General features: G+C 34.5%; 1 protein-coding gene across 21 annotated transcripts in view; it reads left to right on the forward strand.

The window, feature by feature from the left end:
* Positions 1–20794, forward strand: part of zic6 (zic family member 6) — a 219172-nt gene that overhangs the window by 128177 nt on the left and 70201 nt on the right. The window contains 1 exon segment of one of the 21 annotated variants that reach the window (NM_001001837.1): positions 1089–2387. The exons of the other annotated variants lie outside the window; for them this stretch is intronic. Coding sequence (NP_001001837.1) covers positions 1089–1705 — 617 coding nt within the window. The 3' untranslated portion in view covers positions 1706–2387. 21 annotated transcript variants of the gene reach the window in all.

The raw sequence follows: 20794 nt of genomic DNA on the forward strand, positions 1-20794 counted from the left end.
CTATTACGAATTTTTACAGATGGGTTCCTGTCGAATTCAGCTTTAAAATATTTCAAATTAATACACTTTTGTATACAAAACTATTTAATTATTTATTTATTACATTTACGATACTTTAATTTCGGTGCCGATTAATGCATTTTCTTAACATTAAATAAAGCGTATTGTTTGTTTAACGTTTGTTGTTCGTATTAATAAAATATATTTTTAATGATTTTATAAACTGTCGTGCTGGTGAAAAACAGTCCACATGCCAGTTGTTTGGGTGCCTCTCATTCATGCAGTGAAAATAAATAAATAAATTCCGGGGCACCGGAGAGCTGTGACGTAGCGTTTACGCAAGGCGCAGCTGAATCCTCTGTTATGGTAGAGCGCACCCGCTCACGCAAGCTGTAAGACCACTACACTAGAAACTGACGTCACAATATCATATACAGTTTTCATAATAAAATTTAAAAATAAAATATGAATTAGATGTGAAAATAAGGTTAATCAATCACTTTAATTATTAAAGCCACACTTTATTATTTCAAAAACAAGAAATCAATTAAACCAGGAATTAATCTTTGGCTCATGACGCATATAAAAATGAATGAGGTCGAGTAGCAGAATAATCTGACTATTATAAATGATTATTGTTCACTGAAGACAATTTAAGTACAAATTGAAAATTAATCAGTGACACAATTCCATAAAATTACACGGAAGGGATTTGTTTCCTCAACTTGATTTTGAATTATTTTATTACTTTATTTTTCCTTTATTTCTGAAATGTATACGAGTTATTTGCATTTGCGAATCTTTCACCAATCATGCTTGTCTGCATGGAAACAGTTTAGCTGATTGGAAGCTATCACAATTTCTATGAATGATAGAAAAGAAAATTATCACATTTTGCATGCACATGAGTGTTATCTGAACAAAGTGATGTTCTCGCCTGCTTTACTGTTTAATGTGTGGAGCGGCACACTTTTTTGGTACAACATCCTGCATAACACATCTAATGACACCATGCACAGAACTGATGAGCCATGGTTGACTGTACATCCCACCCGTAACTCGCGTTTCCCCCTCCTCTGCCCGTTTAGGTGAGAAACCGTTTAAATGTGAGTTTGAGGGCTGCAATCGAAGATTCGCAAACAGCAGTGACCGGAAGAAGCATTCTCACGTTCACTCCAGCGATAAACCCTACACGTGCAAGGTCAGAGGCTGTGAAAAATGTTACACACATCCCAGCTCCTTGCGCAAACACATGAAACTCCATTGCAAGGCCTACATTGCCAAAATCGGCGAGGACGACGAGCACCTTGTAGAGGCCAGGTCTCCTGAGGTGACAGAACATCAAGACACACCCGCTTCAACCACAGTGACGCGAACGATGACGACCCCCTCTCACGAGACTCTGTCTCCCGAGACGCGAAACGAGTCTGCTGTGAGGTCACGTTTCCATCACACCTTTGAAAACACGTTGGACTATACGGCGCACAGGCCACAGTCCCTTTTGGACCCTCTGTTGCTACAACGGGGCAGTTACAGACCCGAGTCTGCTCAGTACTCATGCAACCAACCAAGCCATACGTTCGCACCCAGCCATAGAACTTTTGCGCCAAACTCACCTTTCCAAAAAAGTCTGGTAAATGGCTGGTACACCTGCCATAGCGCCGTGGACACTTTTTCACCCAAACACTGTAACAGTGATTTGTAATGTCTGTAATTCGGTCGTGTAAAAAGCATTGGCGGATGACAGTCGTGAGTTGCTTCCCATGTAAAACTGTCATAAAGGCTTTTCTGAGTAGAATAGAGCAATGTGATATATACATGTGTGTCTGTGTGTGTGTATGTATGCATATATATACACACACAATACATTCATGCAGTGAGACGTCGGTTATTATTTCTGAAACTGTAAATAGTTTCCATAACCTTGCAAAAATAGTAGTTGACAAAATATAAATTATATATCAAATATAAAACAAATCTACAAATAAGACCCGGCAGATGAAGTAAAAAATATATAAGTATTATAAATAGATCGAAATAATTATATTATTTCTGCACAAGAAAACAAAAATTACTGGCGTATTATTTTGAGTTTCCGTAAAGGCAGGGCCTCCGTTTCTGATGTAAAGTAGAAAAAGAGGTTTATCTCTTTAAAATTAATTAATTAAGGTAATTATACGTGAAATCTTTTGTAAAGTACAACTTTTACATGTGTTTTCTGTCACAGCATAAATTTAGGTCGAGGGTTCTTATAATTAAGGTTCTCGTTTGTCTTGATGTGTGTATGTGAAACGAACCCATCAGTGTACGAGGCCTTTAGCTACAAATTATTTTAAGATTTTCTCATCACATTACAATTAAGTTTATAAGTTGATAGGTTTGTGGCAAATGCTGAGGACGTCAGTCCTGTTCCATGGTAATTAAATTGTTTAATTAAGATTGTACTGTATATACTGTACAATTAATTATGCATTCGAAGTTTCATTAAAGTATCTATATTCTCTTTGATCAGGCGTGTGATTTAACTCTATGCTTTTCAAAGGACGTGTGTGAATTTTATATAACGATTTTGGATTTTATATGCATCGTGTTTTTTTTATGGAGACCTATACGCTTTTTTGGATTGAAATTCCAAAACCGAGAAACTTTACGCATTTAGTTACATTATCACTTGTTAGCAGTGACCAAAATAATGTATTTCAAAAGTTTAAACTTTGATTAAGTACTTTTTCTTCTGAAAGACGACTACGCGACCGCTTACCTTTACCTGGATTAAACTCCAACAGGTTTTAGATTTGGCGTCGTTTTCATGTCGTTGTTTTCCATCTTTGCATTGTTTTATCATATCTGACATGATATATCTTTACTGTTGATTTTATTGCTTTACCTTTGCTGCATGACGGAGTATGAACAAGGGTTTAAACGAGGATAGGCCTTATACTTAGAATGACACTGCAGCGAAATCCAACCTACATATATGCTTAGTTTACAAATTGAATGTGTTAGCACACTCTGTTTCTGTGCTAGAATGTTATATTAATGTACAAGAAATCACAATTTTCGCAAATCCTATTCCGTCAACCAAAAGTCGCATGTAATCTAAGTACTGTTGTTAAAATACACCATGCAGTTGTAAAATAAGCATACGTTCGCTGGTCAGAATGAAATGATAGCTTTGAGAAATTGTGCGCTCGAGAACCACAACTATTCGGTACACCTGTTGGATGACCACATGCATATTGCATATATTCCATTTTGTCCCTATACTTCATAGATTTCTTAAAGTACAACCATTTTAAATTCATTAGATATTTTGAAAAATCTTAACACAACTGTAAGGCTGTAAAAATTAAATTTGGGCCATTTGGTAGAGATCTGCTGTTTAATCTGGTTTTAGCCTTTTTTTGTAATGTACTTACAGATTGCACTTGGGGATTTTTTTAGGTTCTTACATATTTTTTTGCTTGCGTATATGGTTTTTTGATATTATAGGATAATGTAGAGTATCTTAATTTGTAATGTGAAGAACTTGGCTGTCTAACACTACATGGTGAAGTGGTAATGCTAATGACCAGGATATATTGCATTTTATAAGACAAATTTCTTTTACTGGTTGGTTATTACAAAAATACATTATATTCACAGTTTAAGAGCCTAGTTTCCACTGTCAAGAATGGTGCCTGAGGCACCAATCATTACAACCCACTTTTGGAGAGACACTGGTGAAAAATCGGTGACCAAGGAATATAGTATTACTTTTTGGAGGGATATTTGAGCAATGAGAAAAAGAGACCCCAGGTTTAACTGGTAATGGGACTGCCAGTGCTTTTTGACTCTGTGGAGCTTCTAAGATATTTTTAATTTTATAATTTATTTAGCTATCATAAATAACCTTAGAAAGGTCATGGTAAATGTCAGTCTGTCTTCACTTAAAGCTCATATCTCAGCCGGACTGATATGAACATAACATGTTTATAGGAAGTACAAAAGAGAAGTATGCAGTGTATTGTAAATTTTTATTTTGAATGCAGATGGATCATTGAGTGACAGGAAATTGAAAGGTTGACACAGGAAGGTGAACTATTTGTTGCAGTCTGGTACTAGGCAAACAATACATTTCTTGTTTTAGAGAAATACTTTAACATGGGTTTCTGTCGCTAAGTGAGCTGTGATTGGACCAGTGCTTTTCATAATGGTTTGTCATTACAGAGGTTGTTTATTTATAATGAATATTCGTAAATGCTGTGAAAAAAAGTTATTTGAACTGATCTTATTAGTTGAAACATCTCAGCTTAGAATTATTCCTCTATAAACTTTGATACCTTTCAAAACACTAATGTTAAATCTTACCATCAATTACAATTAGAATTCTTTGCAAATTATTTAGTTTTTAGGATCACCCTGGTTTACAAAACATATAAAATGTATAGCGTGTGCTAAAATAACAAAGGAAATATTGTTATTAAAACTGGCTTCGAAATTACCTGAGAAGTATAATTGAAAACAATCGAAACCACATTATTGATCACATAAAAAAAGCATATCTTTTAAAGCATTATTTTTTTCTCTTGCATCACTTAGAATTTAATATCGGAAATTAAAATTGTGGATGCTCTAATGTTGCTCCTTCTTCTTTGCTTTTCAACTAACGTGAGTTAAATCAAATAACTAAAATTGTGAAGACTTATTGGATATTATCGCACACCTTCTTGGTAACCTCACAGTATTAGCAGATAATGACCTTCTCAGAAACCCTGTGATTATGCGGTGCTTAAGTTACTATTTTTGAGCTTTAATGTTTATTTATTTAAGGTTAAGATCTTGTTTGGATTGTTTGCAATATTTTTACTAGTTCGTTGTGATGCTATTACTTTACTTGCTTTTTAAACTCTTGCAGTCACATTGACCTAAACGCAGTATACATTCAAAATATAAAGTAAATGTCTTTATTGAATGTGACTTTATTGTTGCATTAAGACCAGCAACCTTCCCCTTTGTATGCTTTTTTTTTTGTTTTTAAAAAAATAAATGAGCTTCGGTTTTTGTTTTCCTGCATAGATTTAATATTAAGTCAGCTTTCAGAACAATTATTATATAAAATGTTCCTCTATTGAATATGTTTTTTTTTAGCTTGCTGCTTATTTACTTTTGTATATCAAGTGCATTAGGATCAGTCAAAATTAAGCTCTCCGACCAAACCAATGAATGTCTGTTGTTTATCCTTCTTGAAAGTATTCAGACTTCACTTTGCCAATGGTATCATATAGATAAATGATATTTCTTTGTTAATAACTGAATTACAACACCCTTTAGCAGATTTCGAATACGCTTTCTTTACTGTTATTGAATCATGCTGGCATGTCTCTGCCACTCTCTACCACCTTTGTTTTCTGCCTAGCAACATAGATGTATGGCAAAGGTTAATTTGCATTTTTGACTCTAATCCATAACAGCATGCAACTAAATTAAACTTTTCAATGCATTTATACACTACTGCTAGAAAGTGTTTGTCATAGACTCTTTCACCACTATTGCATTCTCAAAGTGTGACCAAGACTATATGATCTCAATGTGTGCTGCGTTCCACCTGCTCAAAATGACACATCTCTAGCAGGAGCAGTGTGAAGTTGCGTCAGCCTGGTGAGGGGGTGGTGGCTGTGCAGGCCGATGGGGTGTGATTTTAATTGGATTCCTGCCTTTTCCAGTCGTCCCCAGGTCAAGCCAGTGGTGTTGGTGCTCCCTGACTTGGGCTTCTTTTCATCCCAACCCCCTCCTGTACATTTCAGCCCACTTTTCGCTCTCTTTCTCTCTCTCATCTGCTGCTTTGCCGGTGCTCCTGGCTACCCTCTTCTCCCATGACTCCCCTATACCGGCCCCTTAATCTGTGCCACAGTTTGGTCCAGTGACAGTGTTTTATGAACCTCAAATCACAAAACTCACCTTATTTGATCTTTCGTCCTTCAGATCGTCCACTGTTGTCCACTCGTGTTCTCTATCTCTCTGCCGCCTTTTTCGGTCACCCTGCCTTCTCTTCCTCATTTATCTCTTTCCAGACAGGGTGTGTTTGGCTTTGAGGGGTTTTGGCGTGTGTACGCAGGCGCTCTTCCTGCTTACCCAGTGTGTAATGAGAGTGATGCTACAGACACAGGCAAATTGATTTCAGAGGTGAGGCTGTAATGAGGCTATCAAAAGCATGAAACGTGAGAGTCATACTCAAAGATAGTTTTGTTGTTGTTTTTAGTAGAATCTATTCATGTGTTTGATTCATTAAACTGTGTGCTGTAAAACGGAACAATTATAAATGAATAAAAAGAAATTAGTTTGTCACTTAAATGTAAGTGAGAGTTCAATGTATCTAATGGATAATAAGAGCTCAAAATCTAAACTTGAATTGATTGTGTTGTGGCAATTTAAAAATTCCAGCATGGCTGGCGTCAGACTGCATGAGGAGAATAAATGCTGAAACAAGTGTTATTTATGAATAGTTTTGCACAGTATTTTGTGACAGATGTGCAAGATTTGTTAGGTTACCATTGGACTGAAGTTGAGCTGATTGCTTTAAATGAAATTTGCAATTAAACATTTTTTTTTTTTTGCATTTTGCGTTTAATGGTTAGATGAGCACATTTTTGTCTTTAAATTTTAGATTTAACGTTAAACCTTTTTTGAGGTAATCAAGTTTAACTTTTGTCAGGGTGTTCGCAGAGTAGTAAAAAGTCTTAAATTGTCTTAAATTTCAAAAACTAAATTTTAGCCCTTAAAAAGTCTTACATTTACTTAAATCATTTTAAACAGGTCTTAAATCATTCTAAATAGGTCTTAATTCCTATGTCCAACCAAAGCTGCCCAATCAGGCCGACACAAAATTACCAATAATCCATCTCAAACTTGTTTTTTTATTGCAAAGAGATACAATTCACAACAACAGCGAGATATTTTTACAGCAGATTCTCCTAATTAAATCCGCTAATTGGGGAAAGAAATCTAAAGCAACACATCTCTTTACATGATCTTTTAATAATAGAAAAACTTTTTACAAAGGTAACTGGGCCATTGGAAAAAAAACCTTAGTGTTTAACCCTTTATACAGTTGAAGTCAGAATTATTAGACCCACTGTTTAATTTTTTTTCCAATTTCTGTTTAACGGAAAACATATTTTTTTCAACACATTTCTAAACATAATAGTTTTAATAACTCATTTCTAATAACTGATTTATTTTATCTTCGCCATGATGCGAGTAATTGATATTTAGTAGTTATTTTAAAGACTCTTTTATACAGCTTAAAGTGACATTTAAAGGCTTAATTAGGTTAAGGTTAGGGAATTAGGCAAGTTATTTTATAACAATGGTTTGTTCTGTAGACTATCGACAAAAAAAAAAAATTCATAGGGCTTATAATTTTGTCCTTAATATGGTGTTTAAAAAATTAAAAACTGCTTTTATTCTAGCCGAAATAAAACAAATTGGACTTTCTCTAGAAAAGAAAAATGATCAGACACACTGTGAAAATTTCCTCGCTCTGTTAAACATTATTTGAATAAATATTTTTTAAAGAAAAAAAATTCAAAGGTGGGCTTATAATTCTAACTTTAACTTTAAGTCTAACATTTCAAAAATATTGGTCTTAAAGGGTCTTAAAAGGTCTTAAACTTGACTTGAAGAAACCAGCAGTAACCCTGTTTTTATATTCTTAACTTATTTGCTTTTACAGTGTGCTTAGTTGTGACCATTATCAACTTACCTCGGTCACCTAAAAATGTTATCTCGCATGTCTCACTCTTGTCACTCCAAATGTTGTGGAACACAAAAGAACACATTTGAAAGACTTTAAATATTTCAATTAAAGTCAGTATGTTCTAAAAATATTGAAACCTCACAATAACTATTCATTTTATTGTACAATAATTGTAAATCATATTGTTTTTTTTATTTAAAAACACATTTGAGCTTTTAGATGATTTGCACTGCTAGTAGTGCAGTCAGTTGATTGGTTGGTATTCTTTTCCATCTTCATCCGCAGTGCAGTGTTCTCGAGTCAGTGGTGGCGGTGCCAGCCCCCTGTGTAGCTCAGCTGGTACCACGGCTTATTAAATACCCATCTATTCAATTGCCGGACATTCCGTTCTCTTGTCAAACCTCAGCAAGTCCACCAAAAATGAGGCTAGTGTGGTTTTATGCTGGGATTTTTTTTTCTTTTTCTATGGGCTTTTCCATTTAGCGCAGCTGCGCTTTGGGAGTGGGAGTAAACTCCGCCCAGCCCAATATCTGACGCATTTCTGTCTTTTGATGCATTTTTAGGATTGCAATTCACCCCCATGGACATTTCTTTAAAAAGTCTTTTTTTCACACTCTTTTTCATTCATTATCCATGCCTTACATAAGACACATCTCTGATGATGGCGTCTCAGGACAGCAGGGAAGACAGTAAAGGTCTCCGCTCAGCCAATCAGGTGTGGCTTGCTTGGAGTTATCTTGTGGCACTAATATTTCAGCCGATATGGCAACAATGACTCTTGTGAGCAACAAAGCCGATATTCTCGTACCATTAGTCCCTAAATCCACTTTAGCAAGTGTTGTGGATTTGCCCCTTTTGAAAGGGGGTGACTTTGAGGATGCCCCGGACTCTGAGCACCAGCGCTATGCTTTCAGAAGGGTGACCATGGCCATCACCCAATTCCTCTGATCTCGCTTCCAGATCCTTTTCGGTAAAGATCAACTTGGAGAGCGTATACTGTGTCCTCCATGTCTTGGCAAGGATGTATTTGGCAGCCATCATGCATGTGAGAGGCCAGCTGAACATGCTTAAAAAGACAAACTGGAGCTTATTTATCCAGTGTCACAGCCTTAAACAAGGAGATTTAAAATTTCTTTTTTAGACTACAAATGAGAATCCATCTTGAATGTTTGCAAAACGGGCTGAGCTAAAGAAACATGGTTTGAATTTAAGAGACTTCTTTGGTTCCCTCAGCACCATCACAGTATTGGACTGCCTCATAAACTATCACATTTGAATTTTTAATGAAAAGCATTGTCTTTCAAAAAGTGGTTTTGAATCGAAATCACACTGATCAGGGTCCAGGGTGTTTCAAAGTGGTGTGTAAATGTGGGTGTTTAATTTCATCTGTAGAAGGATGCATCACAAGGGGCTGTGTAATCAATCCTGTGAACTCCACATCTAAAGCAGAGATGGGTCTTCTGATCACTTCCCCTACTGAAGTTCAGCCATCCTCTGAGCCTGCAACTATCAACGCTTTTAAAATAGCATGGCAGCTGAATTTAGGCATACCTGAAACTGCTTTCATCACTATTGTTGCATCCAAAATTGCACACTAAGTAGGCACTCTACATCTAAATTTAAAATTTACATTGAAAAAACATGTTTACACACAGCAAAATCCTCCGAGTAAAATGTACTAAGTGTAGATCATATTTGGTCTCTCTCTAAATTGAGTTAATGTTACTCAAGTTAATGAAGCAATGAAAACATTAATTAGGTGATGATTGAAGACGGATGATGAACACCTGCTTTTATTAAGCAGAAACACAGAAGAGAAACACAAAACTACAACTGATTTCAGTCACAGACTTAGATAAAATCAGCTGAAATATAATACACTGAATCTCTCAAAATCTCAGCAGATGGTCAACTCGATCAATAAGCAACTCCACAAGCTTTACTTATTACTAATCTGTTTGCCTTATTATAAATAGGGACCAAACACTCTCTGAATAGTAAATTTTACTCGTGTTTTTACGCGTGTTTAAAAAGTATGTTCTATATGCACTCTTAAAAATAAAGCTTCTTCATTGGCATCAAAGATTCCATGAAGAACGTTTAACATCAATTGAAAGGTTCTTAACAGTGAGAAAAGGGTTCTTAAAATTTCCTATTTTAATGTTCTTTACACTAAGAAAATGGTTCATTTAGTACCAGAACTTTTATCATAAACTGACATATCTACCACTTGGTAGAGGTTGATATTTTAGAAATTAGTTTATGTCTGAAATTTTAATTTACTAAGTAGCTTTAAAAATATGTACTTATACTTTTCCTTGAGTACATTTTAGTGCTGTATTGGTACTATTACTCCAAGTACTTCCCTTCAAAAAAAAAATCTGTTCTGTGATTCCCGTCCAATCAAATCGCATATAGAAAGTAAAACGCATCATACTGAACTACCTCAAGACACGGGCACTTTATAAACGCAGCAAACCATTTAAAAGCTTTAGCAGTGTCCAAGAAGATGTCAAAAATCTCCACATGCAGTGACCCAGAGACTGTGTAGCAGTGGTGGAAAGAGTACTGAACAATCACACTTAAGTAAAAGCACCATTACTTGCCTAAAATGCAACGCAAGTGGAGTAAGTTTATCTGTTGTGAATATTACTCAAAGTATGATTAAAAATATTAATATTAGGTTAGATTTAGGTTGTGATGTCAGGTGACCAAAATTCAATTGCTATCTAGCATCCAGGGACAAAGCTGTTTTGATGTCTAACAACAACAACAAATTATGTTGATATTTGGTTGTTATTTCAGTTATGTTGGAAAGTTACCAAAATCCAACGTCAAATACTGGCATTTATTTGTCAGGTATGGCAACCAAAATCCAACGTCTGATTGACATCATATTGGTAACGCCCTCACAACGTCAAGTTGTAACATAATTAGACATTGATATTTGGTTGATTTTTAGGTTGGTCATTGACGTCAACCTGATGTTGAGTTCTGACGCCAACCCAATTGTCATTTCCTAACAAAATGCAATGTCTCAATGGCGTTGGGGTACAACATCAATCTGACGTCATGTTGACGTCTTGTGCCTGCTGGGTGTTTAAGGCTATTTCAGTCATCATACAGTAAACATCCGTCTTCCAAACAGTTTGCTGCAAATATAAATCACCTGTGGCTTGATGTAGTTCATTATGATGCAATTTGATTGGACAGGAATCACTTGACTGCTTTTTCTAATTCCCATAGACAAAAAAAAAGATAAAGTAGTGACTAGGTTGAAGGAAAGTAGTGGGGTAAAAGTACAGATACTGCACTAAAAAATTTACTCAAGAGGGAAGTAAAAGTACACATTTTTAAAACTACTTAGTAAATTACAACTCCTGAGAAAAACTACTCAATTACTATAGTTTGAGTATTTGTAATTTGTTACACCACTGCTGTTTACACAATGATGAAAAGGTATAATGGATGTTTACTGTATGATGACTCAAAGCACCATATAGTCTTAAACAATAAATGAAGGCTCTACAAAATGTTACATTAATACACTCATGCGCAGATTGCATGTGAACGGATCAGCTATTTAAAGCATAATACTCAATGTGACAAGTAGTGGTATTTTTACTTGAGTATGATTTTTCAGAACTCTTTCCACCACTGGTATGTATCATATCAATCTGTGTCAGTTGTGTCACTTCCATTCATAAATTCTCTCCCGTGGCCTTGTGGGATAGTAAAGTGTCCATTGAAAGCACATTTCAGAATCTCAGCATCTTTCAGTCATCCGTGTTCTTCTCACCTACCGTTTTTTGATTATTCTGAATTTGGGCATACTACTTGACTGAAATACTGTGTTTCACCCACTCTATTAGAGTAGTATGCGATTCTAGACTGATGTGTATGTCACATGTCCACATGACCTGTGAGCCAGGTAAAGAGAAACAAGCATGTGCTCGTCTTTAAGTTGATCTCACAGTTAACCTCACAGCATTACACCAGCACCTTAAGGCATATAGCGAACAGTGATGGATGGTGCAGTGGATAAAACAAGCTCAGGGGGCCAACCGGGGCTCAGCGTTTCTCCCCAAGCTATTTCAATTACAGATTGAGCAAGCGTACTCTCTGTGATGATATGTAGCTTACAGGCCGTGACATTAATGGTTGGGACAAATCGGATTTGGTTTGGTGCTGACCCGCCACTCTAGGGTGCAGAAATAGATGGAAGAAAATAAACACACCTCTGCTGCAAAAAATGCCAACTGTCAGGAAGCTAGATAATGTAAAGCAATTGATCAAGGTTTCAGGCTGTGTAACTTACATTTAGTTTACCAAAATACATATGTATGTCATATTAGTTCCTCATTAGCTGGGTTAGTGCCTGGATCAATTAGGCTTTGCAGGACTTGTGGCTTTGATTTTAGTATTGGTCAGAGGATGTTTTTCCCCTTTCAACATGCACTGACAGCTTTATGTACTATGAAGGTCATTTCACACTTAAATCATAGACTGTTTTTTAAAACAGACCAAGAAAGATGTAGAGTTGCTATCATTCACCGGATGGAGCTAAATAAATCCCGGTTTAGATGTATTGATTGGCTCGAGGAACAAAAAAATCTGTGCACATGAAAGGATTGAATGTATTTCTTAGAATTCTTTAGTCCTACATTAGAGAGGGATAGAACTGAGGTAATTAACACATCCATCACTGGCTTATCTTCTGTATCTCCTGAATTAGCATAAACGTGAGTTACAGCTGTTGTAAATGTAACAATTTATTTCTTTCCAGTTATGTAAGTGTAAGTTATGTAATTGAATTTTATAAGGGGCTCAACGTATGCCAAATGAATTAAAGAAAGTCACGTCTCATGAAAATGAAAATGTGAAGACAGCACAAATCCCATTTGGTTTTGAGAGATATCGGGTCACCGCAGTTGCACATTGAGATTGGTGGAGCAGTTTCTGGAGGGAGGGGCGAAGAGTGAATAAAGGTGGGCTTGGGTGAACCTTTACCCATGTGAGAATTTAAGTGCTGCATGATTTTGCTGCACGGCTTTTACCGCGACAATTACTGCTCGTTAGGACTCAATACTGGCCATCTTAGCAGCTCCAGTGAGGTAAAGGTCAAGAGATATTTTAAGCCAGTTTAACTATGTAGCCATTATGTAAAATCGGAATGCATTTTCTGTATCCATAACATTTTGCGAGTGCATGTTCCTACTGGATAACACTATTATGTTGATCTTTCTGATTTTGGAAACAAGGTATATTGATAGCTTTGTTTTTCATTTTACAATGCCTTCTGCGCAAGTCGGTGGCATTTTTGTTTACAATGCGTAATAAGACAAATAAAAGCTGGATATAATTAGGCCTGCTTGTGCGGGGCCATATTCCCTTTCAATCAGTTCAGTTAATTAATCTTCAGAGCAGCTACTTTCCCCAAATAATTTCCTTAATAGCTACTGGGTGCCTTAGATCTTTACTCAGCACTGCATATTTTTCCTCTTTATTTATATTTCTAGTTTTGTTGTTTGTTTTTCCCTCTCTGTGAAATCCTAGTGACCCATATATTTTAAATCTACACTATGAAGTACACATTTTGTTAAGGAAGACTGCAATGCGTACAGTATAGACACCGTTATTAGATTTTTTTTTCATGAGGCGTACTCTTTGTTTAGACCCGGTAAAGTGGTTTGCATATTTCCCAGATGAAAACACCAGCCCCTCATTTTGCTTATCTGAAATTTTATCACCTATAGTTGCTCTCAGAGTGCGGATAAGAAAACAAGGGAAAGCAATGATGCATTATGGATGGATCGCATTGTGTAGTCATGCATATAAACATAAACATCAGAATGTGATTTATCCTAAATGCCATTTATCATCTCACATCCTATAAAGCACTCTCTCTCTCAATCTATTACTCAGTGGTAGCTGATTTTTGAGTGTTATCCTTTAAGGTTTTCATATATGTCAGCTAGGAGCCCTATACCTTGCGAAGCTGATTGGAATCAATAACTAAAATAGAAAGACTCTGAGATTGTAATGTGCAGTGATCATATTATTCTGTGTTGATCAGAAGCTCGAGCTTGTGATGAGTTATCAAAACACGCAACACTATTTGGATTAAATTTCAGCCTTTAATTGGATAGATGAAAGAAGCAATTAGTTGAGCTCAAGTCAAGAATGTTTTCTTTCTTTCATATGTCAAACCTTCCCTCTATAATGGATAAGGAAAAAATGTATGTCTGTAATACGCTTTGATTTTTTTCCTCCCTTTTATACTCGGATGAAATGTAATTATATTTATTTATATGCACTTCACTCTCTTTTGATCTTGGATTTCTTGTTGTGTGCTCGTGAGTAAATGTCAATGAAAATATAATGTTGTATTATTAGACTTAATGATAAAGCTGTTAACTGGAATTAAGACCCTTTCCCTTTTAAACATATTTGTATGTAACACCTATAAATCCATACATATACATGAGGCAACAGCTTTGAGATGAAGCTAATGAGAGTGATGATGATAAACTGTGATGTAATGTCACATTATAAGAGAGATCAAGTGTGTTAGATGTGTGTGTGTAATTAATATTAGCATGCATCAGCGCTTTTTTCCAGCAGTTTTCTATAAAAATATAAGTTTAAAGGGAGTTTATTACAGTTTAACCACCCATTGGAAGTTATTAAAAAGCTGCGATTTAAATATTAATTTAATGCAACTGCAAATTAAATATTGCAAATTGTTTATTAACTAGTGAGTTCTGGTGTGATTCTCTGAGCATACTGCATACACTGCAAGTTGCACTAAAGGATAAAACTTGCTGAATATGTTTTCCAAAGAAAGAAAGAAAGAAAGAAAGAAAGAAAGACAGACAGACAGACAGACAGACAGACAGACAGACAGACAGACAGACAGACAGACAGACAGATAGATAGATAGATAGATAGATAGATAGATAGATAGATAGATAGATAAATAGATAGATAGATCAAACAATTAATTTCTAATAATGAAATAAAAGAGGCTACGTGGCTAACATTTTGCACAAAAAGATGTGTAAAAATGTGGCATGAAGTTAAATAAATGAAACAAATATTAAAGAGGTATCCAGACTTGAAAGATATTTTGATGAAACATGTAAAGATGTAGGCCCCCTGTTGGCACCCTACTCAAATGCCTTCATACTGTCATCTCAAACTGCTTTTCTCCAAGCAGCAGAGATACTAAACTTGGTTAAGTGGATGTATTTACTGAGTGAAGTGCACTTTGATGTGGGTCACCGGGCAAATGAACAGTGTGAAATGATATCATGACAGGGAAGCAAGGTGTGATAGCTTTAAAGAGGATTCGGTCAGGACAGCGACCTGTAATTCTATCTTGATATCAACCCCACTCCGCAGTATATTTCAGAGTCAATGACTTGTTTCAGTAGTTTGCACACACAAACTTCTGTAGCTATTGACAGCTCTGAGAGATGAAAGCAAACCTGACGTGAGCTCTATTGATTGTTTTGCTGTGTTTTTTCATCTTTCATGCATTTTCATATAGGCCTACATTCTGTTCAGAAGTTCTTATCTTTCATGAGTATTGATTAATTATTGGATTGTCCTGCTTGCACAGGTCGTGTATTTATTCATTAAAATATCCATTCCTGAAGACCAAACTTTTGTACATGGAAAACTTCCCAACTGGTACTTTGTACTTCTACTACAAAAGAATCCTAAATTTTTCATGCATGTTTATGAACATCTCCACCATTGTTTCGGCAACTCTATTTATTTAATACAATTGTACTACGAACAGAAGAAAAAATAAACAGACTGACTAAACATACTAGTCGTCGTCTTTTTTGCGAGTGAACACTCTGTGTACGGACACAAAAGGGGGACGTTTTCACCGCCGGAAAGTAAATTCTTTTGAAGTGGAACTAATCATCTGAGGGATGGTTCTCGTTGTCCTAACAACGCTGCTGAATTGGAATGAGCCTCCCTTTTTGTTGTATATATGTTTTCTTTCTTTCATTCCAAACTGATGATGATAGTAGTTTCACGCCCTGTCCACCCACATTGTCAGCCAGAACTTTTTTTTATAGATAAGTCCTTACTTAGAGACGCGTATACACGGCGGGTGACTCTCTTTCTGTGACGTCAGCCAGCCGCACTCTTATGTCTACAAAGCTTTACGCCTTTTATATTAAGAAGAAATCTCACACATCAGAACTGATTGGAGGTCAAGGAACGGAATACTTAAATTAATTGGCTACATAGCCTATATATATTTATTTTGGCCTTGGCCAAGATTGTTAGTTAGCATGCACCATAAATGAAGAGTTCAGATGCAAAAACCTCTTAGTGCCGTCTCAAATTTCCATCGAAAATAAAAAAATTTCTCAGCCTCCTTTGTTTATGTTAAATTATTTTACCTTAAAGTCCAGGAAAAGGACTTATTCTTTGCCATAAATGTGACATTTCTGAACCTACACACATGGATCCTGATAAAAATGCAAAATTTAAGATTTTTGCATCTGAACTTTTCATATATACTTGACTGTAACTTCACTTCACTTTACATCATAACCTTCAGTAAATCATAGATAGATAGATAGATAGATAGATAGATAGATAGATAGATAGATAGATAGATAGATAGATAGATAGATAGATAGATAGATAGATAGATAGATAGATAGATAGATAGATAGATAGATAGATGTTATTTAGACTAAAGGTTATAGAAGGCAAAGTGAAGATGAAGGACGCACAATGTTTAGCTTCTGTTCATACAGCTCAAGTCTAACCCGCTTCAGCCAGATAAAGTAACTTACTCTGGCCCCAGTGACCTTTCAATCAAGAATCCCATCTCTTAATTACCATTACTAAATCTTTCTCTCATCCACCACATTTTGCCTCGCAACGTTATAAACGTTTGAGCTTTTATGGAATTCCGAAGAACCGAAACATTTTATTGTCACCACGGGGTTCAGGGTTCAGACAACGGTCACATGCTAGAAAAAATTACACCAACTTGTGCTCCGTGCCAAAAAAAGAAGCTTACTTTTCTTTCTAATTATTATGCCTTCAAATCAAAAGCATAATTTGTAATTACACGCACTTGTGTTTTATTTAGCCTATTTATTATTTTATTTTTTTATATGGGCTGTGATAGAAAAGGATCAAGTTATTAAGCTATTATTTTAAATTACGGATTGTATTTTGTTAGATAATAATAATAATAATAATAATAATTATTATTATTATTATTATCATCATCATCATCACCATCATCATCATTATCATCATCATAATCCTCATTATTCATAATATTAATATTACCATCAGTATTTATTATTATTATTATTATTATTATCCTCATTATTAATAATATTAATATTATTATTGTCATCATTATCATCAATATGTATTATTATTATTGTTATTATTATGATTATGATTACTCCTATTATTACTATTATCATCATCATCATTATTAATATTAATATTATTATTACTATTATCATTATCATCAATATCATTGATTATTTTTGTTATTATTATTATTATTATTATTATTATTATTATTATTGCATTGGCAGTATAATGGAAGAAAACTAAAACATATTTTATCTCAAAAAACCTTTATAAAATGATGCATATCTTTTTTTCTATAGTTTATACAAATATAAACAATAATGTTTATATTTCACCGTTTTGCCATTTGTGGTAATTTTCAAAATGTAGAAAAAATCTATTGTGATGAAAATTTTAAAAAAAGATATTAAACGAGCCAAATTGATCTAGAATATTCAAAATAATTAGGCCTAACAAATTACTTTTAAAATAGCCCAGTGTACCATACCAACTTCTCTAAATGCAAACAATCCATTCATCAGACTAAAGTTCAAAAGCATAAACACAAACATAGATCTATTTGTGCTCTCATGTTGTTATTCTGAATTGTTACATTGTACCATTGATTTCTGAGCGTCGCTTGGCATGTATTTCAGGTGAGTGATGTTGCTGACTGTTGAGAGGTGGCACTAGAAAACCCTTAAAGTACAACAGATGATGTCACACTGGGGAGGATCCAAACTAAAGTGCGTGAAGCAGAACAGGCTCTATCCTATTGAGACTAAACGCTGCGTAGAAAAGAGACAGCCATGAAATGATGCTGAGAAAAAAAAGAGTAAGCAAACGGAGCATAGCTTTTGCTTTTCAGTGAGATGTTCTCCACTGAGACTTCAGCGCCAGTGGCAACAACACGTCGGACAACAGTTGCAGCATATTAAACAACTTCTACAGTTCACAAATATTCTGGACTCTGAAAAACTTCACATAACCAAAGTCAATACGCAAACACGCACGCGCTCATTAAATCACTTGGTAAAACAAAAACTTTCAGATCAAAACTTTATACTTATATTAAACGTTAAGAACAATAATTTTAAACAGGAGTTGATGGGCTCTCGGTAATCGCGTGATGTTTGCCTGGACGGAATAAAATCCCTTGGCGTGAAAGTATTTTTGTCATCTTTGCACGCCATGCGGTAACTGGTTGTCATTGTCGCTGCGGCAGACGGAGAGCTGGGAGAGAACACTCGGCCTGTGCCAGTTGGCTCAAGCTCTTGAAAACAAGAGGCAGACGCTGCACGATTCTAATCTTAATCGTTCCAGACATGAAGGTCACTCTCGGCTGGACTCTCATGGCGCTCACACTGTTGTTTCTTCCATTAAGTAAAACGTCGATTCTACAACCTTAATAAATCAGCGGTGCTCATGTGAACAGTAACAGATAGAAAGAATAACTAGCAGTGTCTAAGCACAATCCTTCATCATTTTCAGTCTAAAACAATGAAACTGTTGTTTCTTTCATTTGCATTTTTAACTGGCATTATTCTGATATATATATATATATATATATATATATATATATATATATATATATATATATATATATATATATATATATATATATATATATATATATATATATATCAGAATAATGCCAGTTAAAAATGCAAATGATATATATATATATCGCCACCTTCTGTACAAGCGTGTTTTCTTTTTCTTATCTAAAAAATCTGGTTGATGGTAAAAATAATAATAATAAAAAACGCGTTGGCCATAAAAGTCCAGGCATGTTTATGTAAATTACAAATAATAATAAATAATATCTTTTAAAAATATTTTTTGCTATTATTATTATTATTATATTATTATTATTATAGCGCCACTAACTGGACAAGCCCTTCTAAAACATGTGGCCTCCCGGTGACTCTTTACACAGATTTAATCCACTCGTAGACTACAACGAAGTCGACATTGTCTTTTGGCTGTGCATTGCTAGAGATTGTAAGGTGAAAATAAGTAGGGATCTCCAGACAATTATGTAAAAAATTATATAAATAATTATGAGTATTAATTTGTGGTTATGAAACGTTTGTATAGCATATTATTTATAGCTAAACAATATATTTGTGGCGATTCATTCCGATTTGGCGACCCCTGATTTTTGAAGGAAATGAATGAATGAATGAATACCTATGATCCATGTACCCCTTTTTTCTTAAACGGTGTGCTACGTTTTTGCACCAAATTTCACATATCTCCCTTTTATGCTGTGCGTTTTTGAAGTTCATATATGAAATCAAAATTTAGAGTGTTTATTAGCACACATTGTTATTCTTTAGGTGAACCATTAAATCGTGTAAGTCAATCCACTGAAAAAAATGTGTGTTTTGGTAATCGATCAAACTCCGACCATTTGCTTCTACCTTTGGACGGTTCTTCTTTGTTAACTCTTATGTTATGTTGGGGATATTTTCATCCACTTATGGGGGGATTTTGAGTCTTAATTTAGCTATAACGTTTTCTGTGTAGTGATTTTTGGTAACAAATCTTATTTTCACACATTTTGAGAAGATGCTATGAAAAAAACCCATTTTGTTGTTTGCAATGAAAACATCAACTGAATTAAACTGCTGTAAAAATGCATCAGAATAATAATATATATATATATATATATATATATATATATATATATATATATATATATATATATATATACATGCATATATATATATATATGTGTATATATATATATATATATATATATATATATATATATATATATATATATATATATATATATATATATGTGTGTGTGTATATATATATATATATATATATATATATATATATATATATATATATATATATATATATATATATATATATATTTTGCATAAATCTGTTAATCAGTCTCAGTCCTGATCAAAAAAGGAAAATTTACTGTATTTTAACTCTTTAATTGCCAAATTCATAAATGATGCGACTGATTTAGTGAAAACAACACACAAAGGGACATATTTTTAATAAAAAAAGTAATTTTGTGCTTGATTTTTAAAAAATCTTTTATCAAAGTCTTGGATGTGTGAACATTGTCTTTGATGGAATATTTTTGATTAATTAATTTTTTTTTCTCCCTAATTTACTGTTGGTGGCTGCTTTTAACCCATTGACTTTCATTATAACTGCATTTTTTAATTACAAAAACTGGACATCATATAATCATGCATTTTTCATTGTTGGTGGTTTTCCGTGTTGGGAAGAGGTAAAATTTCAAATTTTTACATTGAACATCAGTTGGCACCATTAACTCTTTAGATAGGCCTGTGCAAAACAAAGCTTAGTTTCTGGATTTTATATGGAGTATAACAGCAAATTAAAGTGTATTTATTCGTGTTTGCAAGTGTGTGTGTGTATGAGAGTGAATCTGCACACTTACGTTGATGTGTCTCATAAAATCAAAATATGCATCTCAGCTCTCAGAACTACATGAAGTAAACTAAAACAAAGGCTCTGTAATTATGCACCATGAAATGTGGTTATAATAGAAGTCAATGGGGCAAAAACTGCCACCAACAGTAAATCAGAGAGAAAAAAGTAAAATATAAACAGTGCATCAAAACCAATATCGTTACAAAGCGTTCACTTATCCAAGACTGTGATAAAATGTTCCAAAAAATCCAGTCCACAATTACTTTTTATAAT

The sequence above is a fragment of the Danio rerio genome, chromosome 14 (assembly GCF_049306965.1).
Source record: "Danio rerio strain Tuebingen ecotype United States chromosome 14, GRCz12tu, whole genome shotgun sequence".
NCBI lineage: Eukaryota > Metazoa > Chordata > Actinopteri > Cypriniformes > Danionidae > Danio > Danio rerio.